A 25,054-nucleotide genomic window follows, 5' to 3' on the forward strand; every position below is an offset into this window, starting at 1 on the left:
CTATAAACCTCCAATGAAAAAAAAAATCTCCAAAATAAAGTTTAAAGTTCACTTATTAAAAGAATCAACTAAGAGGCCAGTTAAAGATAAATCTGTAAAATTATAAATCACATCAGAGTAAAATGAAAGAATGGATTTACTCAGTACAGACAAAATTACCTGCTGGTTTGACATTTTATTATGTGGTTGACTTTCACCTCTTGTAACTTTGGAATCTTCTTTAACTACAAAAGAATGCATTCTTTTGAAATGCTCTTAAAAACTGTAATAATCAAGACTCAAAAAAATTAATAACTCCATACAAATACACAGAGTTGCATTAATTTGAATGGTTTTATCAAATGCTTAATTCTTACTTCATAGGTCATTTGGTGTATGCTTTTCTTCTAGGATAAAATAAAATTAAGTATATCCAATAATATATCTAATTTTCTGTTCTACAAATATGATCACAAGCAGATTTTCAAAGACACTGGTGGTTTTTTTATTTGGTTTTTATATTAGATGGGTGGCAAGTCAACAGAACACAGAACAACTTGCCTAAAAGGTTCAGGATTAAGGGTGGAACAATCCAATATGCACATCAGGGCCATTATTTGACAGTAAACAGTGCAATGTAGTGTTGATAAAAATATAATAAATTATTTCCTGTCGATAACTACAAAAAGCTCATCAGACATTTCATTGAAGGTCAGATAAAGCAAGTAGTTCTTCTAAACAAAGTTCCTAATTATAGTACTTACATTTTTTATAAGGCTCCTGTTTTCTTTGCTGACATTTAAAGCTGCCGTCATTGAAGCCTGGCTTATAAAACTGATGGCCAGTTCCCAGCTTGATTTCCTGAGGTAGAACTGCACCCTAGGGTTTCAAACATCAAAGCTTAACCAGAAAACTGAGTATCTATTATTTACATAGTAGCGCCCTATGATTACCCCTTTCCAGAGCTATGCATACTGCATGTAACACCACTTTCATCTAGAGGATTTATTGGTAACATGAAGTTTTCTGATACAATGAACTGATGTATGAAATTAAGCACCTTCATATTTCGAAGGCAGGGATCTGTTTAATGTTTCTATACAAACCTTCTCGTGCATGTTTTGTTGAATGTGATGAGACTTCCCAGAACTCTGCAATGACTGCCATATGCTGCAGAATTCATCATCTTGCTTACTCTGTGCCTGACAAAATAAAAAACAAGACCCCCAACAAACTGAGCAGCGATAAATTCAACTTTTGAACAGCTAAGTATGTACCAAGACATTCTGGAAATTGTAAGGTTCAAGTTTAACAGTCATCTGAGGAGATGACAGATATTTTCATAGTAACACTAGTACAAGTTGCAGGTAATTAATTACAAAACAAGCTGTTGCAGTAGATTGCATTTACAATTTTTACCAAGAATCACTACTAAACTTAAATGAGCTTAGTTTGTTTTGCAAGTGGCTTTGTTGTGTTATTAACTGAAGTTACGAATACAGGAAAGATGATTAAGTACAATGAAACTCAGATAACAGTTCAAAATTATTTCAAAATCATGCTTTCATACTGGGAGTATTCTTAGATTTCATTATCAATAATTTATTTTGTAAGGCCTTACCAATAAGACTTAAGTACTTCATTACATTACAGGTATGCTACTGCAGAACTGAAGCCCAGCTATGCTAAACACCCATTAAAAATCTAATACCTAAACAAGGATAGCACAGGATATTATATTCATTCAAGAACTGAGAGCAGTTCTGCACCAATCTGTATTGGAACTAAAACACCTGATGTACTAAAACAAAGCAATTCATTGATCATAAGAAAATGACAGCCACCCTGAACAGAGGGCCAAAACAGAGACATTTGGGTCTAATACTAAATGAATCCGAACACTCACTTTATTTTTCTGATTGCCACTCAGAAATGATCCTTTCTGGGGTGAGTTAGAGTTGCCCTGATTTTCAGCCCTGAGATTGTAATGCTGTCTTCCATTCAGTTGCTAAATCATTGAGAGAAAAAAAAAATCAGAAATGTTTCATTGTCTTACATTTTCTTTTGGAAAGCAGTTTTTCTTGTATAGACTTGAAAAACACGAGACAACTGTTTTCAAACACACTTATAGGAACATGAAGTTACTAATTAAGGTAACTTGCTTTAAAGAATTCTCTTGAAAAAAATCAAGCGTCATTAAACCACCAAGAACCTGAATACACCTGTAATTTTTCCTCCTTTATTGTAGTTTAAAAGTAAATCATAACCAAGAAGCAAAACTGAGAGGGAAATCATGTCTTTCCCTTCTAAGCATGGACAAACAGCCTACAGGAAGCATTAACTGGATCAAAGCTTTAAGGAAATAATTGCATCTCTGCCCAAACACACTTATTTGTTGACACCAAATATGGTGTCACTGCTCCAAACTAAGTATCTGTCTCTCAGAAAAGCAACTGGAGTTACACAGAGCAAAACAACTGTCAATAAGGAAATTTTAATCCTTTTCATTATTAAATTAATTCATTTCTCCAACATAAGAATTATTCTATTTCTAATATATTGACATAAAAGCTAAATTTTCTTTGGACCAATGAAGATAACCATGTCAATACTTCAGATTCTAGGGAAAAACATTTTTGTACAAATGCAAGGAAAGTCTTACTTGAGTAGGAACAAAAAGGGAGCGAGGAGAATGGTTGAGGCCTCCCAGATGCACTTTTTGTGAGCATACAGATGACAGATCAGATGCGTATGAGTTGTAGTTATTCACTGCTGGCTGAGGTTTAACTATGGCCATCAGCTTTTGATTTCCCATTTCTGACCGACTACCATGAGACAGGTTAATTAAGGCACTTGAGGGCAGGCGATAACCTCTGGCAGGCGAGCACCTTAAGGAAAGTGAATTCCATAGCTGTTTCATGCAGTTTAATTGTTGCCAAAAGATAATAACTCAAGTTTGAACAACAGAGGCTGTAAACTATCCAGTATTGAAATCTAGTAGCATTGCAGACAACCTGAAACCCATGGCTCCCCCTTTACCCTCTGGCTGTCAAATAGTAATTACCACTACTCTCAGTTTATAATGTACCTTTCAGAGCTGAGCTTAAAGAAATGTTTAAGATGAGTGAATTGTTATAGCACAGTTCTGTAGTAAATATTTCTGTAAAAGAACCAGAAAACAACATTCTTTTATTTTTCAGAAATGAAAACTGAAGTTTCAGGTTCAGCAGCAGAATTACAAATTGAAGTTAAGCAGCATTTCTGAACAGTGAGTATTATCTGTGTTACAGGACATGCAAGGGCTGTCTTTGTGCAATGATTGCTAAATGCAGGTAGTAGGTAAGAATCTCCTCTAACTTCCATCATTAAAACCTTTATTTAGATAAGAACAGTAAAATGAAGCCTGCTGGGTATATTTGAGCACTTACAGGTTTAGCTGTTTATTTAAATACAGAAGAGTTCTCACACTTTAAAAACAAAAGCACCTCCACCTCCTGAAGAACAGTTCAGGTTTTTAATGGTGGTTGGAATTTAGTGCCTAAGTATCACTATAGATAGTTCAGAGTCCCTCCTTCAGAGGAACAGATGTCTTCTGGCTAGTTTTTAATCTACATGTTGAATACATACTGATAAGAACCTATTTTCTACATATTTATTTAGACATCTGGATCTAGTGCATTATTCTGCTGGTTCGTATTTGCTTTCTACAAGTCAGAAGTTATACACCAAAAAAAGCCTAAAGAGCATTTCCACAATATATATGCTTCATAAAAATTATCACTACTCAAAGAGAATAAGGAAACACAAAAGAAATTAAAACTGACCAACACTGCCAAGAAACAAAGTTTGAAGAAGAGGCATCAAACATATCCAACCAAACCAAAGTCAGCAATTTCATGCCATTTATACCAATAGAAGGAAATGACTCTGAACTCCCCCACACAAACCTTATAGTGAGGCCTCCAAGAAATTCTTCATCAAACAAAACTTCAAAGAGGACATCTGTTTCTCTAGCAGCTATAGAAAACAAAGTAAAATGTCATCCTATATAGGTTACATTAGTTACTTCCATCTATATTATGTAAATATCTATACTAGTTATGCAATAAATAATGTAAAGACCAAAAATGAACAACAATCCCCCAACTAATTTCTGAGTAATTTCATTAACAGGAATTTGGAAATGCTTCTCAAGGTCTCACATATGTCTTCCCTTTAAGATATAGTTTCAACAGAAATGTACCATGCATAACACCTTACCAATGTGCATTAATAGAACTGCAGTTTATAGCAGTATGTCACAGTGGTCAGAAACTGTCAGAAAGGAGATGCAAGCCACTTTTACATTCAGGCAGTCAGAAACTAAAAGCTTTAATATTAACTTCTTGCACAATGACAGACTAATACACCTTTAGAATTATATTAGTATATAATAATTACGGAGAAAATAATATTTCTTTAAAAAAACTGCACCCAAGTCTTGTCTATTCAAGATTCTATTAGATGCAAACAGAATGAAAAAGCAACTACTGAAATGGCAGGTAAGAAAACCACTTGTAATACTAGATCTCAAACTGCTACACTCTGTGGGACTTGATAAATCCTTTTATTTACTTGAAATAGATTCATGATTGATTTTCTTGTCAAAGAAGGTATAAATCCATGCCAATTAATGGAAATGGAAGATCACAGAATAAAAAGACAAATTCAAAATAAAACAATTTAAGACAAATCATATTTGATAAAGTTTTATGTTCAATGTAAGTATTAAGACTCGGTTTTATGCCTACTTCACTTAACTTTGCCCATATTTTCCCATAACTTCATTTTGTTCCTGTTCTGCTCTGCCTTCTTCATATTAAGAAGAAACAAAGAATAATTTCTAATTCATATAGGAAGGAACATAGAGTAAGTAATTTCTTATTCAAAGAACAGCTGTGTAACACATGAAATTCGAAACAGTAAATATGTCATTAACAGCTTCAAGTTGCATATGCTTCATAGTGAGAAATGAGTGCATTCACAACCATTACACAAAATGCTATCCCTAAAGCCTGCTTTCACATTGCTAGCTGAGCTGCTATATAGCTGTAATCATGAAGAAAATATTACCTCCTTTAATTCCTATAATGGTGCCTCGTAGACCAACTGGAACAGAAAAGTTCTCTCTGACATTGACAACACGGTCAAACAGCCTGTACTCTGCATCTCGATCTGGAACAACCCCCTTCTGCTGTTCTAATGGCTGACAATAACCAAAAGACTGTGTTAATGTATGCAAAAGAATAAGGATTACAATAAAAATCCATTTACAACAATATCTGAGATACACTATAAAGCAAAACCATAGAAAAATCCCCCCCCAAAAACTAAAAACCTTCCCTCTCCAGATTCAAAGCAAACTTTCTTTTTTTCCCCCCTTGCAACTCTCACTCACTGCTGCTGCCTGAAAAACAAGTGTTGTGCGCTAGTTGATCAAGAGTATCAATTCAGACAGAGCCAAAACACTGAGTGCAATCTGACTATATCAGTAACATGGGCAAGATAAGCAGTTGGTCCTATGTCAAGAACTGAATAAAAAGTAAAACAGGGCAAATAGACAGCAGGAACATGTTTTATTTTGCCTTCATTATAGAGACAATAAGAACTGTAGAAGCATAAAGGACAGAAAGTAGAAAAAACCTGAAAATCAGTGTCCTACATGACAGAGTTCTGCAGTTAGAAGAAATTCTCTCTCCTTGTAGAGACAGACTACTGTTCTCAAAATTATGTTCTAGAAGGCATAATAGAATCTTTCCTTTCATCAATACCGTCATAAAATTCCATTTTCCTAAAGTTGATAAGCTTAGGTAAAATAAATATGATCTGGACAACTTAACCCCCACCCAACTTGTTTCCATCACTTACTCTGTACAGCAAATGGGGTTTCACAGTTACTCGCACCTTCTTGTTGCTCTTTCTCTGCTAAAGGAAAGGAACAGAAAGTCTTTACAAACCAGTGTAGGAACCAGCACTGGAATAGGTAAAACAGAACTCCTGAAAAGATCATGTAGAATTCTTCCGTTTCCTTTAGATAATGCTATACAGCTTTAATGAAGTCTTGAGAGTAAGTCTCTCTTTTTAAAATATGGTAGATTTCCTACCAAGCCATTAGTTGTCTTGGTTTACAGAATATGTTCTGGAGAGGACCTTGGGGTCTGGCGCACACTGATCCTTAGCTACAAAGCTTCTAAAATGTTTAGTCTCTTAGCTTAACAAACAAGTCCAAGAATGTAGGCAAAAAGCACTAGGAATACAGAAGCTGTAAAAGGTATAACAGGGGTATAAAAGAAAAGGCAAAAATCTTCATGGCATCAGTCTAATTCCAGATTTCACACCAATTTTATTAAGATGTGCTTGCAAGTTATTTCAAAAAATCAGCCCATTATTTCATATGGCTTTGTCCTTAGCTTTTTACTCAAGTAATTTCCTAGGCCAGCTTTTTCATCTGTGGCCTTCAGAAAATAACTTTCTAATTTTCTGCTAACCAAAGAGAAACTGCAGGGGAAGAACAGCCGGGATTGCATGTAAAAAGAGCACTTTAGTATTTTTCAACATATACAGATACCTGCTCCTTTACAAAACCATGGAAAGGCACAGCTCAGAGTATGTCCCACTGCTGATAAATCACTCCTGAAAGACTGAATCTCTTACAAAGATTAATAATGAGGTCTTCTGAATTTCTGGGATAATTCACATTACAAATCCAGATTTTACATTATATTCTGCATCCTTTATCTTTGGAATGGCAAGCAATCTTCAATTGTCTTATTCACATTCAAGAACTTCAAAAATAATGAGCAGCTGCTTTTTGGTTCACCCCTGCTCACATACCAAGCTGCATACCTTGCATTTCTCTACTTCTTCTTCAATTTTCTCAACAATGGCCGCATCCAAAATTTGCAAGTCACAAGATGAGCGAGACAAAGCAGACACAGGATGTGCCTTTAGCCAGGCAACAATTTCTTGCACTTTCTCAGCTCTGAATAGAAAATTACATGAATGCTTTTAACTGCATATACCAGGCATTTTACCACATTCCCTAATTTAATCACTCAAGTATTATCATACAGACCAAATGATTGTATATATTCATAAAGTAGTGGAATCTAAGAGTTCTGTATGATTTAAGAAAAGTCTAAATTATACAATACTGTTTCAAAACCATAACCTAAAATCTTGTTTCAGAGATTCTTTTAAGCAAAGAGTCCCACACTGGTGTATCACCAGGTAACAGACCAGCAGAGTGCAGTGTCCTGCAGATTTACTGACTGAAGCCTGTGAATTGAGTTTATTGTCTAATAACTAAAGCTGTTTCATGTCACCATGCTGTGTCTGGAACCCAGGTTGCTATTTTTCTCCCACGAAACTGAATAAACGTAGACTAAAAATGTGCAAAGTACTTTCAACTCTGTAGGACTTCTTTTTCAAATTTGAAGTGATTTTATACAATTGTCACAATTATTGGTTATTTTTTCAAAAATTGTCTTTATGACTAGTCATAGCTATGCTTACTGAAGGTTATTTTAAAAGCAAGGATTATGAAGTAGCCACTAAAAATTATATTTCTCATTTACTGGGTTTTTTTGAGGTTGAAGTCTGGCAGAAACTTGGATTCCATGACTGAAAAGTACAGCATTCAAATAATGTTTTCAGCCATCACTGAACAATCAGGCTGCTCGAGGAACAGCAAGGTTTCAGTTACACAGCAGCCACTACATGATCACTACCAATTTCACCATTGCCAGTTTTTATTCTCCTTATTGTAGAAGAGAGATAAGGACCACGGCTTACCCATTCTCATCCTCTCCAGGCCAAATGTCATCTTCATAGCAGATATCTTCCTGGCTGTTCTTGGCTACATAATTAAATAGTTCAGGCACCCTAAAAACCCCCGAATATATGGAAGATAACTTCAGTTTCACATCAGCACAGACCACAAAAAAGCCCCATCAAAATCAAGGCTGATGGGCTTCAAAATTTGTGGAGCCCAGATGGGTTATTTTTTACTTAATTTAGCATCATACTGTTAATTTTCATAGGCAAGCTGTTAACAAATTTACAATATCCCAAAATAGAACACTGGAAGTAAAGAAACAAACTCATCGGTTCTTAGAAGATCTGTGACCAGAGGACAAATTCCAACAATTGATACAAAGGTGGGTAATTTGGATGAAACTCATATGTAATAATTTACCTTTCTAAATACTCAGCAAGTAGTTGTTCTACAGCAGAAGAATACATCCATTCGTTTCCAACTTTCTTAGTATAGCCAGGCACTTCTTCATTTTTCTTATTGAACTTCAGGTTTAGCCCCACATTTGCTTTGTGATCACCATGAGGACTGAAAATAAGAAAAAGTTCATTAACTTGCAATAATATGTGTGAATGTGCACATACATTAAAAAAAACCCCCTTGTAAACATACATTCTCGGCCTTAAACCATAGAAGAATTAAATTCATTGTATTGTTTACTTGTTAACATTGTGTCAGCTGTAAATGTCACAGGCCAGAAGTGCTATGGTAGCTGTCCACCTGTGTGCCTATACTTCATTGCAAAGAAGGGTAGGCAGTATTTTACCTTTCTTCCTTAATTGAGATCTAATCAACCACAATCAACCTGGCATTTACCAAGCTGCAGGAGGATGTCCTTGAACAATCCATCCAGAACAAATGCACACATTAGATCACAAGAAGATGCTCAGGCATCGACCATATTTTTAGAGAGGAACCACAATTTTTATGTTCACAAGACTACATGGATTGCCTCCCTTATGGATTTTAAGGGGTCTTAACTAGTTCTTAAGAGAAGCTACAGGTACAATTAATCTCCCTTTATATAGCAGTAGTAAGTACAATGAAATTAGATCCCAATTCCACTTTTTTATTCTCAATGTGGCAAAGTCAGTTTAAACTCCTAATTGAATTTTGCTAATAGCTAACCAGGAAAAGTCAATTTTATGTCTAGCTACAATATGAAAGTAAACAGACCTGTCCAGTAAACAAAAATTTAAAACATGTTTCTGATAGAGAAAAAGCAATGCATATCAACTTAGTTAACAGCAAATATACTTCAAAGAAAGCTTCACATCACAAAATAGTGTACACTTAATAAAAGCAGGACTTAAGCACAGCAAAAATTTTGTAGAGTTATAGCAGAATTTAGAAGTGTCCCTACAGTCAAAATTCACAAAGAGAACTTACTTCTTCTTTGATCCTCTTCCAATAAAGATACTCCCTGTAAATCTGGAGACAAGATATCCACTTACTCCAAGACGGCTGGCCAAAATATATGCAGGATTGTATTTCACAGAATATTTCTTTAAAACAAACAAACAAAACATATTGGCAATGCCTAAAGGACAAGGATTTTTATACAAAGGGCAAATGAATGATATGGAAACATCCCTTAGAGACATTTACCACTGCAAAATCTATTTTATACATTGTTTAAGCTTTTACTAGAAAAGCAGAAGCACTCACATGCTGGTTCTGTATTAAAGTATCAAGCTGGGGTTCACACGGAATATTAAAAACTACCCGGATTCTACCTTCTGGAATCACATCATGTGAATCGTGAACCTTGGAGAGAAAGACAATACATTAAAAATGCTGTAGAAATGCTATTTAAAAACAGCAGTTTTTGGATAACAAACCTCATGTCTACTTTATCAACAATTTTGCTGCAGTAAGCACAGAGATACTTTGGGATTCATCACCCTGCCTTGACCTGTACATTCCTTCCTCATAGAGCCAATCATTCAGTATTAAATCAAAGGAATTCATGACTGAAAATAGCAAAAAATGGGAAATTTATGTATTATCCCAAATAACTAATCAAAATAATCCAGCATTCAAGTTTATAAATAACAAGGACAGGGAAAACAGAAGATCCCTCTCTTTCTCAGACTAAACCACCAGGGAATCCTAGATTTAAAATTTTAGCCAGCAAATGGCTGCTACTGTCACACAACATCTTAGATTATTTTAGGTTCGCAAAAAAAAAAAAAAAAAAATCTGCAGGGAAAAATTATGAAATTACTGGAACTAACTTCTCCCATGCAGCCATAGTAAGGAGATCCCAGCATGAAGGCTGTACTTCCAGGAGGAAACAAATCATCCAGAGTTCTGATGTTTGAAAAACGAGAGTCAAAGGCTTTGATATCCTACATGAAAAAGACAATATTGATAATCTTAAATATCATTCAGTTCCAACAGAATAATTTAAAAGTTTGTATTAAATAGACAGTTTAAAACATATTCTGAGTTTGATATAATTCAAAGAAGATACTGAACTTGTATATTTACCTTGACAACTGTTTGGTACACAAAAGGAAGAACTTGTTTAGACCACTGCTTCTCCAAATAAACTTCTCCATTTTGGTTTAGTTGATATCTATTACCAGTGAGTAACTGAGCATATACAACTATTGATGTTTCATGGATAAATATTCCTTTCCTTCTCTGGTACCTGAATGCAAAGCAGAACATTTAGCTTGATTACAATAAACAGAACTGAACCAAGAGGGTAGAATAAATTTATTGAAGTAAAAATAAATAAAGTAAAAAAACCTCTTTAAAGAAGGATTCTAATGGTTTTCTTCTTATTTTACAAAAAATATCCAGAATAAATGTCTTAACCAACTGCTTACCCACTGTTGCACAGCCATCACTACAGAGCTCAGAGTATTAATTTAAGCACATTTAGTCTTTACAGTGGAAGGGTTAGGGGTAATTAAATCAGGTTACTCGAATGATAGATAATGAAATGCCAAACTGATGCTGAATTGATTTTTGCCTTTTTGCTTTTATACCTTCTCTATATTCTTCACATATACATGTGTAGCTCTGTAGTCTATCACAGTATTCGTAGCTAGTGTTTTACCTACTCTGTTAAGACAGAAAGACAAAATAAATTCCCCAGCGGCTCCAAGCTGGGGGTCCAAGGTTAGATTCTCTGGGAAGCCAAGGTTGAAACCAGCTCTCCAAGACACATTTTCATAAACAAAGTTTAGCTCCTATCTAAGGGGGATTTCAGAAAGGGTTGAACTGGGGGAGGGAATTATTTCATCACTTATATCTCTAATTGAAGGTTCTTGTCAGTTATGCTAATTTGCTACACATATAAAAATTGTATGTGCTTTAAGTTATGGGTGCATCTTCAGGCATTTTCCATCTAGCGTGCTGTGCCACCTAAGCATCCTTACAAAGGTAACCCCTTTTTATCACCTGTGTCCGGCTCGTGATTTTAAGACCAGCAAAAAGGCATCAAAACTACTGTAACTCAGTTATAGTCTACTGAGACCCACACTTTAGAAGAGCAAGAGCTGTATTTAAATTTAACAATGCTAAGCCATTTGAGTTGTAAGTTGATACTGTATTCATTCTACAAACTTCCTACAACCGAAGATTGCTAACACCAGAACAGAAAATTGAGAGGGAGAATAAATACTGAAACTCATTCATTTGAGAGTTCTTTTGTAACAGCATCTAACTTTAGTTACCTCAGGACTGACTCCATATATTCTGAAATTTCAATATAAGCTCTTTTATGTTGTTGTTTTAAATTTAAGCAGACTTGATTAACCTTTATCATCAAGTATGCAGCAGCTCTTCTGTGCTACTTAGGTCTGTAATACAGGAACAAAACACAGCTAAGACATAAAATGCAAAGCTACACTTTAACTTTTGAAATTACTTACTGCTCTGAAATGCCTTGAACTTCTTTTATCCACATGCTTTGTTCCTTATCTCCAACATAAGCCACTTTAGTTGGGGGCACTGCATTTCCCATGTAAAGCTTCTGTGTGCCATGTGGTTCTTCCAAATAAAACCTTGAGAATATTACCACAGGTAGGAAATTTAACCAAATAAGATTAACCTAGACATAACCAATTGTGAGCAAAACTTAAAATTGTTAGAAATGACTTGTTAAAGATGTGGAAGACTTGCAGCACAATTTTCTCCATCCCTTCCACAACAGGCCACATAGCATGGATTTCATAAAAAATACCAGTACATGTGCTGAAAGAAGGATTTTAAAGGAATGTTCACATGTGGATTTCTGTGCATCCATTTTTCCCTCAAAACTAAGAAGGAACTCTCCCAAGCATCTACATCTATAGCAAAAGAGTGAAAGACTAGACTGCTACAGAGGCAACCCAATCTCAGAACAATGTTAAACATTCTTCACCAAGCAGCCTTTGTTACATCTGGACTAATTTGTTGTTACTTTTACAATAAAACCAAAATTTCTGTGCAGTCCAAGGAACTTAATTTGAGAAAAACCAGTAAAACAACAAAGAACTATGTATCAGGTAACTCTTACTTAGTTTCTCCATCTGACACTGCAACAACTCTGGCTTCTTCAAGGTGGGGCCAGTTAACAAAAACCCTCTTTCCAAGTATCAAACTGGCAACATTTTCTACCATCTGGAAAAAACCCAGAAGTTTTATTACTAATTGTTTAACATATTAAAAGATTTTTAAATAGTATTTTCAAACTAGTTTTGAAATAAAGACTACAGTAGTTAAATAATGGGTTTTGTTGCACAATAAAAATCTTATCTTATTAAAATATATTTGATACAGATTACATAATCCCTGACTAAAAGTGTGGCTCTTAACATGTTGCATGTGCTTCTTGGAAGACCTGGGCTGATTTATGTGTCTGATATAAGCTTCCTGAGTACTTATTTTGTTAAATCACATAGAACTACTTGTGTCTCTGGGACACAATGAACAAAATGACAATTTGAGATTACTGAAATATTTTGTACCATATATTTTATTTATTTATCTCACTGAAAAAAAGGAACAACATATATGTCTATGACTTTGCTAGCATCTGTAATTTTAGTCTCACATTATGTTCTGTTTTTCTAATGAGTTTCTGCTATTTTTTAATATTATTTGGGCTTATTTAGTTTTTCTTGCCATGTATCTTGAATATGCAACTCTTCCTATCTCTCTACTGTAAAATTGTATCTATTGCATCGTATCATATCACATTGTATCATCTTCCTCCTCTCTCCTTTCCTGCTTTTATTTATTTTTCTCTGAAACTCTTTTCTTTTCTGCACTTGTCATTTGCCACTTTGACTCCTCTCTCTATCAAACACCCTCATTAGAGTGGAAGGTGTTAAGTCAGCTTTGTTGATAAAAAGGAAACACTTTTTCTTTTTAAGTGGTCATCTATTTAGTTACACAAAAGGCAAACAACACTGGTCTGGAGACCACTCCTTGCATTTATACCATTAATTAGCCACCAGCTCCTTACCCAAGAACATCTAAATGCTACCACAGAGACAGGCCAGAAACTCAATGAAGGAGACTGACATTTCATATTGTGAAGTCTGGAAAAATGTAAGCGTTTTAGCAGATACACAAAATTCTAGACTGTTTCTCACATAAATTTAGCATTTTAACACTTCAAATCTGACTATTTAACAAATTCAGTCTTTTTAATAAGTTTTGGTCCAGCTGTGGGGGTTTTTTTTGTCTTGGTTTTTGTTAGGTTTTGGTCTTTTGTTAGGAGCTGAATGCTTACCTGGTCTTTTGAGTTCTCATCAACTATGATTTCTAATATCATGTTCTCTCCATGGCTGCTTTGCTGAAACACCTGTACACCACTTTTTTTAAGATAGAACTGGGTAAAAACAAAACATCGCATAAAAGTTGAGTTCTTACATAGTTAGCTGCTAAATACAATTGAAATGTTGGAAAAGGAAAATCTTTTACCTTATGTTTAATGTGCTTTAAAGTAGGAAATCCACAAAAATATAATGCACTCTTGTTGATTTTAGTTATCTTATTGTGGGTTATCTCTACATGCCAAGCATCCAAAGGTATTGTTTTATACCTAAAAAATAAGTTGCACAACATTTGCTCATGTTGATTGACCTTCAGCTCTAGAAAATCTCACTACTCATTCAAATACTCATTAATAGACAAACCCTTTGCTTTCCGGCAACTAATTTATGTCACTTGGAATATATAGAAAGGACTACAAAAAGCCCCATACTACTGCTGCAAAGAGCCTACTCATTAGGAAAAAGACAAAACTTTAGCATAAATGCCAAACTCACTATTTTATTTAAGTAATTGTTATTACCAAATTCTAACTAGCAATGGTTCCATATGGTATCATCCATCTTCACAACTATCCATTCTTTACTGACTGTAATCCAGCAACAGGCATTCCTCCTCTATTCTGCTTTGACTACTATTAAGGTTATGTTTCCATTTCATCTTCAGTCTGTGTGAAATCAAGCTGGCTACTTTCGTTGAGAAGGTGGTGAAAAACAAACTTGGGTTAAACTCTGCACTGGATCCAAATGTTTACATTTGAAAAAAAAAAATACTCTGGAATTAGCATGCCAATAAATGATCATTATTTATCAGATATTTGTACCAGTCTTTCATCCTCTGTCACACAAAGTTTAGTAATATCCTAGATTGTTCTTGACGACTTAGCATTGGTTCATCTGTTTTGCAAAGTAACATCTGAAGGGACAATACTTTTACTGTGCCATCCAAAGCAGGCAACATCTAATTCAGTAACTTTCATTTCTCAATGTATAGACTGGCACATGCAAGGTTTGGTTAAAATGTTAATAAAAGTCCTCCAACTACTTTTAGCTTACTTTAAAATAGTTATGCCAGTGTTACCTCGTGTGACATCGTTCTATTGCAGGGAATTTCTCGGGCCATGGTGAGAGGTACTGGAACTCAGCATCTTTGTCATACCAGTACATTAAGCAAGCACTGTGAGTGTTTCTTCGTTTCTCCTCTTCTTTTAGGCCCTTATTACAGGATTCCATGGCCTGCAGCAGTCGCTTCTAAATTTTAGAGAAATTAGCACATGTGAAACTGGCAACAAAAATTAGCATGGAAACATTTACACTGAGAAAGTAACCTGGGAAGTCCAGATACCCAATGTGCTCATTTTCCAATTGCAGCCTCACCCTTCCTCATGTCCCTGACAAAAGTGCTCTCTGAACAATTACCATGGAATGGCTTTGGAGAATAAAGATCATCTCTCTGAAAGCCTATTTCCAAAGGGTAGCCTTACCTAATACTGTTATCCTATATGCAAAAGGAAAGTACTATTTTTTTTCTCTCCATTAATGCCTTCTTATTACTGGTGTTCAAGTGAAGAGATTTCCTGCAAAAATACTTTCTTTTTTCCAAGTCTTTCTTTTATTTTACCAACAGATCTTCTGTATTTTTATATGTACATAGGAAAAGAATATTTTTCTCAAAGAATCTGAACCAAAATATTTGAACAGCTGATTAAAAATTTTAACAACACCAAGCCCACAGCCCTTACTGAGGACTTCTGCCACCTGAAACTAACTTTGCTTGTGGTAACTTAATCTAGACTTACTCCCCAAGCAGCAAACATTTATATTTTTCTGCGATCTTATCAAGTATTAATTTAAACTTGCACTTAATCGCATGTCTAATTGTTGATTAATTGAGAAATTTGGTAGTCTTGTTATGCAGCTTTTATGGACAGCAGATGCTGAAAGAACTTACCTCATCAATAAACGGGATTAGTACTACAGCTTCCCATTCCTGCTGTTTACCATTTAGGTCAGTTTTAAAATCAGGTGGATAATATTCTATAATAGGAGAGTCTTGACTAGTCATCAAATGCTAGAAAGATACAATAGAGTTTACATCAAAGGCAATTTAGCATTAATTGTAGGAAGGCTGGTATTAAAACCAATTAAAGGCCGTAAAGGAATGAAACACTTAACTGCCCTAGTTGGAAATTGCTTAGCAAATAAAAAATTTTGTATTTATTACTAACTTTACAACGTACTAAATACAGTAACAAGTAGAATATTTAACCATACATCTAGAATGTAGAGCAGAATATCATTAACAAGACATGTAAAAACATCATTAAAAGAGTAAAATACAATAAAGCAGACAATGAGTAAGCAGTACATAGATAATGAAATTTAATTCTATATCCTACCTGGTAGCATTTAGGTAGCAGATCTTTGCTAGCTGCTGGAAGTACAGCAAGAAGCTGTTCAAATGGCATGAAAGGTTTTCCCAATTCAAATTTGATTTTGAATTCACTGATGTTGTGAATATCTGACAGGTAAGGTGCATAATGATAAGGGTAATACCTGCAGGTTAAAAAACCCCCTAAGTTACTTAACTTAATTACAGCACAGCAATGTTCACAGATCAGAAACAAACCAAACTACATTAAATGCTCCCAGCATACGAAGTGAAATATCACTCTATCTTTCAGAAGTTTCTCATTTAATGTTTTTTCTTACCAGCTCCACGATTGAACTCCATGGTAATAATAATGCAAAATCCACTGTATTGCCTGGACATAACATTCAGCTTGATCAGCCAAGAAGGCACTTAAAAGAAAAAGGAAAGATACTTATTGGTTTTCTCATTTTCACAGGTACATAAAACGTACTTAGCACCTTATACACAGGAATGAAGATAGAACATTTTGGGAACATAATAATACCATGATTTTCTAGATTCATTTCCTCCTGGTCCTCAAATACTTATTACAGAAAACTTGACTCACAGCTCCTGTTGCATTAAACAAAATCATCACCACTGCACTACTCTGCCATGTATTCTCTACTTTTGACATATGATGAATATTCTGTCTTGTGTTAGAATCACAGTACGTTTGGGATTGGAACAGACCTTACAGATCATCTAGTTCCAACTCCCTGCCATGGGCAGGGACACCTTCCATAGACCAGACTGCTCAAAGTCCCACTCAACCTGGCCTTGAACACTTCCATGGATGGGACATCCACAACTCCTCTGGGCAACCTGCTCCAGTGCCTCACCACCCTCCCAGTAAAATATTTCTTCCTTAATATCTAACGTAAACCTGCTCCTTTTCACTTTGAAGCCATTATGCCTTGTCCTGTCACTACACACCCTTGTAAATAGTCTCTAATGCATATTTACAAATGTATGTCTCTAATACATATCTACAAAGACTTGTCTTCAGCATTTGGGGTGGGGGGGAAAGAAGCATAAACTTACTCAGACACTACTTCTACACCCATTTTTGTCATGTAGTAAGTTCTTTTGTATTGCCTAAACTCAGTTTCAAAGAGATCATCATCTTCTGGTTCATCTTCCAAAGTGGCTGGAAAACCAGTCATGAAAAAAGAGGATTAACATTGATTTCTCTACTACAATAAAGTTTGAAAACACTCACTTCTGACTTAATCTCTTAACTTTACTCTGCAATTCAAAGCTATAGGTGCTCACACCTTCCTTGCACTGAAAGTAACATGAAACAATCAAACAAAATCTTTACCCAGAGACATTCTGGAATTTTTAAGACAGGCAACCCACTTTTTAGCCCAATTACAAGAACAGAGAAGATAATATAAGCCAACAGAAAAAAATCTGAGAAAGCATTAAAATTAATTTTAAAATTTACTTATGTTCTGCAACATAAGCTAATATCATATAGTAGTATTTATACATTCTTGACAAATAATTTCAAAACATGAGCAAAAAACATGTCCTACAAGTAGAACGAGTTTAAAAATGTAAGTACAACCAAAAACTCTAAAGCCATACAAAAATCTGTTTATCTGTCCCCCCCCCCCCCCCCATATAAGAAAATACCTATGCACAAAATTATTAAACACATAATATTGTCAAAGATTTTTTCATTAATTCCTTTAACTCATCATGGAAATACAGGTCAGGGAAGAAGCACCTCTAAAGCTTTAGCCCCACTCTCTCTCACCAAAACAGTTCCACTTCCCAGCTGCTGACTACGTAAGTCTTACATTCAGATTAAGGCCATCTCTGATAAGCAATTCTTACACTTCTTTGAAATCTATACACATATTAACATGGGGGTTTTTTGTTAAATGTGTATGGAAAAATTTTTTGCACTTACTTTTAGGGGTCACTTCACCTTCATTTTTTTCTAAAGCAGCCAAAGATATAGAGTTTTCCTGAGCCTATTAAGATTTGAGATAATGTAAAAATACAGGTTAATATGCAGGGACCTCATTCAAAACCATCTAACCTGCAACTCAAAATACTATAATCAAAATGTATAAATATTATGATTTCTTATAAACCCCATTTCCTTCTCTTAAAATTGCTTCCAGAAGATTATTTAAGCAGACCAAAAGGACAGATCAGACAAAAGAAGCAGTCTCAAAATGTTAACTACTTTTAAAAAAATACCTGAATATTCGTGTTCCAAAATGCTACTGTTTCCAAAACTACTTAGTACAGAAAGAACAGGATAACAATATACAGAGACAGATTAAATGCAAAGGAATTTTCTCCTGCTACTCTACACCCTGCTAAAGGCATATAGTGAATGGCAGTCAATGGAATTGGTGGTGGGGAACTTGACACTGGGGCAGAGACAAGATACTGTTCTGTAGTAGTACACACATATATACAACGTGCTGTTCCTTATTAATTAGTTATATCTAGAATTACAAGTTAAATACTAATCTGAGACAGCTTGCAGCAATGAAATTGCTCTTTCTCTGTTTGTTTTCAAATAGTTAGCCAATACCAAGACATACACGAAAGTTCTATAGTGTATCTGAAATATATACTTCCAGCAGGCTATGGTTTAAAATGTAATATTATGAAGCATAGCAGGCTTGACCGTAACTCACAAAAAAGTTAAGTTCTGCTGCTTTTGAGGAACAGCAAAGCATTAAATACAGTTCTACAAGACTTTAAAAATCATGAGCACCCGACCCTGACTTCACCATTTCATCACTTGCAACCAGCAATGCATACAGCCAAAATGCAAACTGTTACAATTTACTATCTTTTCTGGTTTAAAAAAAAAAATTTGACACAGAGGTTTATGCCACTTAATTTGTCTAAGATCAAATTACTGATTTGCAAAAAGTTACATTCTTATTTCCAAAATTGTGCATATAAAACACTGACCTTTTGTTTCTTTTGTTTATTTTTTCTGGCTTCCTCTGCTGCAATCCCAGCTGCCTCGTTGAGGTATTTATTGCCCACTTTACTTTCAAACCATTTTAGGTCAACAAAGACTTCACTGAAGTGTTCACGATCAAACTGTGCAGATTAAAGTAAGTTTGCAAATATTTGAGGGATGTCAAACTTAGAATGCCAGATTAACAATGTCTTTTTAGTATGTGCATTAGATTACATCTAGAGTCATCTGTACATACATATTTTGCCCCAGAGAGACAGCTAAATAGATTAATACTAAGAACCCTGTTTCTCAGCAATATGTAACATACAGCCAAGCTTTTGTTTTCTTTCAGTAAGGCAGCAAGGGGAAACAAACAAGAGCTCAATAACTCCTACAGTTCACTATCAACTCTAGAAGCAGTACATATATAGGGTCTGGGTAATACAGCCTTGTGCCACACTTTCACAGCTTTATCCAAGAACCAGAAAACAGGGCTGAAGCAGGGACAACAGATGATTTCTCTCTTTACAAATTCAGCAGAAGGTTTAATCCTTTCCATTTCTGTATGGCCTATACCTTACCTCATCTCTAGGATGGATTACTGCACTGGCACTTAACAGGATTACATCCTGTACACCAGCTGTTTCATTAACGACACTGATACCTGTCTCTCACAGATGCTCCTTGCTCTTTACTAGTGATCTTCATAAAAAACTTGCAAACAATTCTCCCCTCCAAGATCTTCAGACACAACTTACCCCACAGGAAACTACCAGCAGGGGAAGCAAAGAACATCACTGCCTGCAGCCAGCTTTAAGAACACACAGAAATCACTAACAATTCTGAGCTGGGAGGGACCCACAAGAATCATTGAGTCCAACTGTTAAGTGAATGGTCCTAGACGGATTGAACCCACACCCCTGGCATTACTGGCACCCTGCTCTAGAGGGATTGAACCCACACCCCTGGCATTACTGGCACCCTGCTCTAGAGGGATTGAACCCACACCCCTGGCATTACTGGCACCCTGCTCTAGAGGGATTGAACCCACATCCCTAGCATTACTGGGACCCTGCTCTAACGAGCTTTGCCCGATACTGCCACACACTATTCAATGGGAAGTGAGCACCACGATTCTACTGGTGAATCCTCATTTGACTTGCAGTACTAAAAGATGCTGGCTAAAGCATAGATCAAATGATTCAATCATTTTCCTCTTATGCTATGATAGGATCAGACAACAACTGATTGGATTCCATCTGTTCAATGGTAGAACAGCGGATTAAACCACCTGTAAAACACAGTCATTTAACAGTTCATTAAAACAACAGTATGGTGGATTTTAGGATACAATATTGAGTTTAAATTCAACATTCTATACCATTCTGTACAGTGCAATTTAAAAGTTACTTACATCTGACAACCTCGTGAGATATTTCTCAAAACGTTCTAAATTCAGATGCCCATTTTCATTGATGTAACCTGTTGAGAAAATTAAGTGTGCTTTTTAACTAACAACTCAACGATTTTAAAATTTGCATTTAAATGCCCCACAGATAATAAAATGCAATTTTGCTGCCTCTCTAAGGAAAGTGCAGTAAATGCTAAACATTCTAATGTGGCAAAAAAGGTCAATAAATACAAATGCAGCAATGTTAATGCTCCTACTTTCCACAGCTGAACATAGTTTTCTCACCTCCCAGTTCTGGCAAGATAGCCATGTATGTTCTATAAAGTAGCGGCAGTGCATCATGATTAATGTGTAAATGAGGTAGATGAGGAATAAAATCATTTCCTACGAGGAAACCCATTAAGATCCAATCATCTATTATCCTTTCAATATCATATTCAAAAGAAATCTTGTCCTGGGGGGAAAAAAACCCAAAAATTAAAAAAGAAAAACACATAGGAGTATAATTTTTATTATCATTTTTGCATAAAGACTTCACACATTCACACATTTTTTTCCCATCTCAGATCCATTAGAACTTACTTTTACTGGGGAAAATTCATAATCAATATATTCTCTCATCAGTGATAAGTGCAGTAAATGAAATGTGGTTTCCTCTGGTGCACATACTCTGTAAATTATTCAAATCACCAAGTTAATTATTTATAAACACACTTTCAACATTAATATTAGTAAGTCCATGGTTACCTAAACCCAAGAATTTTACTAGGATTGTATCTTTACAGAAGAAATAATACATAAACATTTCACTGAATCTATTTTAGGATTAATCTCGTTTGGTCTACAAAATTTTGCAGTAGAATCTTCTAAATACCAGATGTGACTGTATGGAGAAGAACTAACTTACAGAAGAGCTTTGTGGAGTTCCATGTTGCAGTAACTATTTCCTAAATCCTTATCCCATTGCTCAAAAAAGAGACAAACTAGCCTAACTTGGCACCAAGCCAAATACATTTGAAGGTATTTTCTAACTAGTCTGAAAAAGAACAGAGCACACAGATTCACATCTAAACCAGCTGGGTTACATGTGTAGTCCTCTGAAATGCTTTATATAAGAGAAGAATATGCTCAACTTGAAAATATGCTCTGTATGTATTATTTTGTGGCTTCAGTGCAGTACTAAAAGAATAACAAACCTACTGGTTGTTTATGGCGTAGCCAACACATATTCTGCCTTCCTTTTTTCTCTTCACAAAAATTACTCATAAAAACCCTAAGCCAACATTAGCCCCAAATCAGTTAATACCTACACCAAAAGATTAATGAGCTAAATGATGTATTTTAAATTAATAAAGGACTATTTCATCTTGTAGATACTATAACTAGCTGAGACCATCTCCAACGACAAACCAGTATAAATACTAGTGTATTCACACATAAATAGGAGATTTTAGAAATAATCCTGTAAGGAAGATGTGTGTGATAGCAGTCTTCAGATAAACTCATGTAAGACACACTCTGAGCTACACTGGGCTTCAGAACCAATTGTGGCACATTTTAAATGCAACTTTCATATTGGTCATTAAGAACCTTGGCAACCAGGTTGATGCTACAAGACAAGAGACATTCTGCCCCTTACTCTTCATTGCACTGGACTTGAAAAACCTGATAAAACAAGCAATTTCTCTCAATGAAAAAAATTGCAGAGCGATATTAATTTGTATATATTTTTAGGATTTTCAAATTTCCAACTGTAAGTATCCATAAAAGTGACAATATTGACAGAAGACAATTCCTGTAACTTACAGAAGTAAATTCTTGTAATGAGCAAAGTTATTCACAAACTACAATATGGAACAATGCTTGGAGGGGGGGTGGAATAAATAACACTTTGCCTTTTGATTTCATACTTTCACTAATTAATCTCTCAAAAAATAATTACACTCTTATTTTTTATTATTTTATTTTTTAGAAAGGTAAAATCCAAGGTTTTACATTGATTAGATGTAAGGTCTTTAAAAATATTATAAGGTTGCATGCCAACACTACCTACCAATGAGTATTAGTGAAACATTAACTGCAAATACTGAAAAGAAAGCTTATTTCTGATGGTCATCATATTGTCCTTGGCAATATATTCCTGTATTAGCAAAAATTATGCATTTATCTAAACATTTATAATTAATCCTGTGTTATCCAAAATCCTTTTAGTGTCAGAAATGTTTATTTCTGTCTATCCCATCTTCTCCCTTTATGTACCAAATATATGCTTGAGGTCCTTCAAAGAAGGAACTCAGCCACAGTAACAGTTACAAATGACTGTATTCTCTCAGAACAGCTTCATGTACATGCAGGGCTGTGGAACAAGTCACCTTCTTCTGACTGTTTATAGACCACAAGTTATTTCAATTGAGCAAACCCTGAATAAGAGCATCTACTCAGCCATTTTAAGAGAATTTATTTAAGTAATTTTTCTAGTAATTTACTTACATGCACAAAACCTCAGAGATATACATACATTTTAAACAGTTAGTATCTGCATAACACAGTTATGGAAACAATGTCAATACAGCCCAGGCTGCTCCATTAATAACATGAAGAAAAAAGTGCAACACACCAAATCTTTAAGGATTTTTTTAATCAGCTGTTCTGACAGCATACATTTTTTCATGTAAACCAATTCCAATGCACAATTCAGCAGGCTGATCTCTCTAATTTCATGACTTTTCTGACCCAAAGAATAATCTAAGACTTCATCAAATTACCATGCAATCAATTAAAAAAAAAAACAAATCACCAAACACAAACCCAGTTTTAGTCACCCAGTATGTTTTGGATTTAATTTCATCATAAATAAAATAAGAGCAAAGTTTATTCACCTTTGAGCCTTTTTACCACCAAATCTGACTTCTTCTCTTAAGAGCGCAAAGTGTGCCTCATGACTTGTTAATCCCAGCATTATCTATTACAAAGAGATATAAGAACTTTTGAAACTTTTTTTAAAGCTTTCAAGCAGTATAAAGAAATTTTGGTGTTCTGTTTCATTACAAATTCAAAAGTTTGCAGGTACACAAAATTACACGCTTTTTTCAAACCATTTTAGAACCCTTATGAGCTTTGGAAGACATCAAAGATGTACACACACTTGACAAATTCCTGTTGTTTGTATTATTTTAGTTGCACATACCAAATCAGCATCTAAGCCATAGAGACAGTGTCTTGTGTTTGGATCATGATGGGGCTTTGCTTTTTCTGATCTGATGAACTCCATAATTTTGTGCTCACCTTCCCCTGGAGTCTGGACACAAAAACAAAACGAAACAAAAACCCCAAAAAAGTCACCAAAAAAATTCAGCCGTAAGTATTATTCTATAAAATAAGAATTTATTTAAAATAGGATAGTAAGAAAACATAATGACCTCATGCCCTGATAAGTAGACTGTTATTCCTTGCCAAGATTTGTCTGTGGAAATCTTCATATTTACAAAATACTTAAGATGCTCATTCAATCTGGCCATGAATTCAGTTCCTGAAAACAGAAATCTAAGTTAAAAACAAAGCTTTTCACTAATTTGCATTTACATACCAGAAGTATTAAAAAAAACCCCAACAAATAAAACTTCTGCCAGAGATGAAGGGGATGACTGGTTTCTTTTCTAAGACATTTCACTTTTTACATCATAATCTAAAAAATTTCTAGAATGAGACAGTATTCCAACCCCACTGAATGTTACTAAAACTTTTGTTACAAACTTACTTAAGGCTTTATTGATTTCATCTTCTAGTTTTTAAAAAAACATGCCTTAAGATAGGAAAATACTAACAAAATACAAATGCAAAACCATAAACACTTGAATTTAAATACCTGACAAATTATCTTACCTGGTGTAATACAGTTGGAGTCGAATCTGGCTTCTGTAGGGAGAGTTTCTCCCTTTTCCAACGCTTTTTTTATTTTGTCTTCTGCCTCTTTTGCTGATCTGAAACAAACAGCATTGGAGAGAGAGTAAAGAATGAATCATCTTATTCAAATGTTAATATCCTCAGTATAGCTTTTTGACAAAATAAATATAGTTGATTTTTTTAAAGTGCTTCAAAAATAAAAAAGGAAAGAATTTAACTCCTGAATAGAGTTTGAACTTATTTCTGATACAACTAAGGTGGCTTAAAAATAGCACTTTTTTCACAGAAATGATGACAATCTGTCACTACTCAGATGCAGTTAGTATTTAGATTACCAAGGTGATCATACAATGGTTGATCACAATGAATGGCTATTAATGTTGAAACTGTGGGAATATTTGGTATCTAAACATCTGAAAATGCTATCCCAGAACAAAAATTGTAACATAGTTAAACAAAGCAGCAGGTGCGGAATTCCAAGGGAGTCATGAGTGAACTAAAAATTTATCATGCCCAGTAATGGAGACACTAACAAACATCATTCCAGACTTTCTTGGCCAAGAATTTCTTAAACACTTCTGAATCAGAAGTAGAGAAACCACCAAAGTCTTAGGTTTTTGTCTGGCTCTCAATTCTACTTCAATTTTCTATTTAGAACTCTTAATCTCTTCTTCATATCAACCTCCTTTATTTCTTAAAGAAAAAATTACATCAAAAACTAAACCACACAAAAAACTGAGTTGCTTGAAAATATTTTCTCTTGTTCCTTTCCCCC

General features: G+C 34.9%; 1 protein-coding gene across 4 annotated transcripts in view; it reads right to left on the reverse strand.

Annotated features, from left to right (window-relative positions):
• Window positions 1-25,054, reverse strand: part of XRN1 (5'-3' exoribonuclease 1) — a 63,896-nt gene that overhangs the window by 35,311 nt on the left and 3,531 nt on the right. For all 4 annotated transcript variants that reach the window (XM_082288168.1, XM_082288169.1, XM_082288167.1 and 1 more), the window contains exons 3-35: window positions 24,259-24,356; window positions 23,796-23,905; window positions 23,564-23,674; window positions 23,256-23,338; window positions 20,959-21,046; window positions 20,662-20,830; window positions 20,380-20,447; window positions 18,971-19,105; window positions 17,943-18,006; window positions 17,066-17,171; window positions 16,321-16,410; window positions 16,008-16,164; window positions 15,560-15,679; window positions 14,690-14,859; window positions 13,760-13,880; window positions 13,569-13,667; window positions 12,348-12,451; window positions 11,722-11,853; window positions 10,328-10,490; window positions 10,072-10,185; window positions 9,503-9,601; window positions 9,224-9,339; window positions 8,216-8,362; window positions 7,813-7,902; window positions 6,865-7,000; window positions 5,887-5,943; window positions 5,092-5,224; window positions 3,927-3,996; window positions 2,642-2,867; window positions 1,886-1,987; window positions 1,086-1,181; window positions 744-858; window positions 160-224 (exon numbers count right to left, since the gene is read on the reverse strand). In XM_082288168.1, the coding sequence (XP_082144294.1) occupies window positions 160-224; window positions 744-858; window positions 1,086-1,181; window positions 1,886-1,987; window positions 2,642-2,867; window positions 3,927-3,996; window positions 5,092-5,224; window positions 5,887-5,943; window positions 6,865-7,000; window positions 7,813-7,902; window positions 8,216-8,362; window positions 9,224-9,339; window positions 9,503-9,601; window positions 10,072-10,185; window positions 10,328-10,490; window positions 11,722-11,853; window positions 12,348-12,451; window positions 13,569-13,667; window positions 13,760-13,880; window positions 14,690-14,859; window positions 15,560-15,679; window positions 16,008-16,164; window positions 16,321-16,410; window positions 17,066-17,171; window positions 17,943-18,006; window positions 18,971-19,105; window positions 20,380-20,447; window positions 20,662-20,830; window positions 20,959-21,046; window positions 23,256-23,338; window positions 23,564-23,674; window positions 23,796-23,905; window positions 24,259-24,356 (3,754 nt within the window). The remainder of the gene's footprint in view (window positions 1-159; window positions 225-743; window positions 859-1,085; window positions 1,182-1,885; window positions 1,988-2,641; window positions 2,868-3,926; window positions 3,997-5,091; window positions 5,225-5,886; window positions 5,944-6,864; window positions 7,001-7,812; window positions 7,903-8,215; window positions 8,363-9,223; window positions 9,340-9,502; window positions 9,602-10,071; window positions 10,186-10,327; window positions 10,491-11,721; window positions 11,854-12,347; window positions 12,452-13,568; window positions 13,668-13,759; window positions 13,881-14,689; window positions 14,860-15,559; window positions 15,680-16,007; window positions 16,165-16,320; window positions 16,411-17,065; window positions 17,172-17,942; window positions 18,007-18,970; window positions 19,106-20,379; window positions 20,448-20,661; window positions 20,831-20,958; window positions 21,047-23,255; window positions 23,339-23,563; window positions 23,675-23,795; window positions 23,906-24,258; window positions 24,357-25,054) is intronic.

This window comes from Coloeus monedula (genome assembly GCF_965178545.1).
Source record: "Coloeus monedula genome assembly, chromosome: 10".
NCBI lineage: Eukaryota > Metazoa > Chordata > Aves > Passeriformes > Corvidae > Coloeus > Coloeus monedula.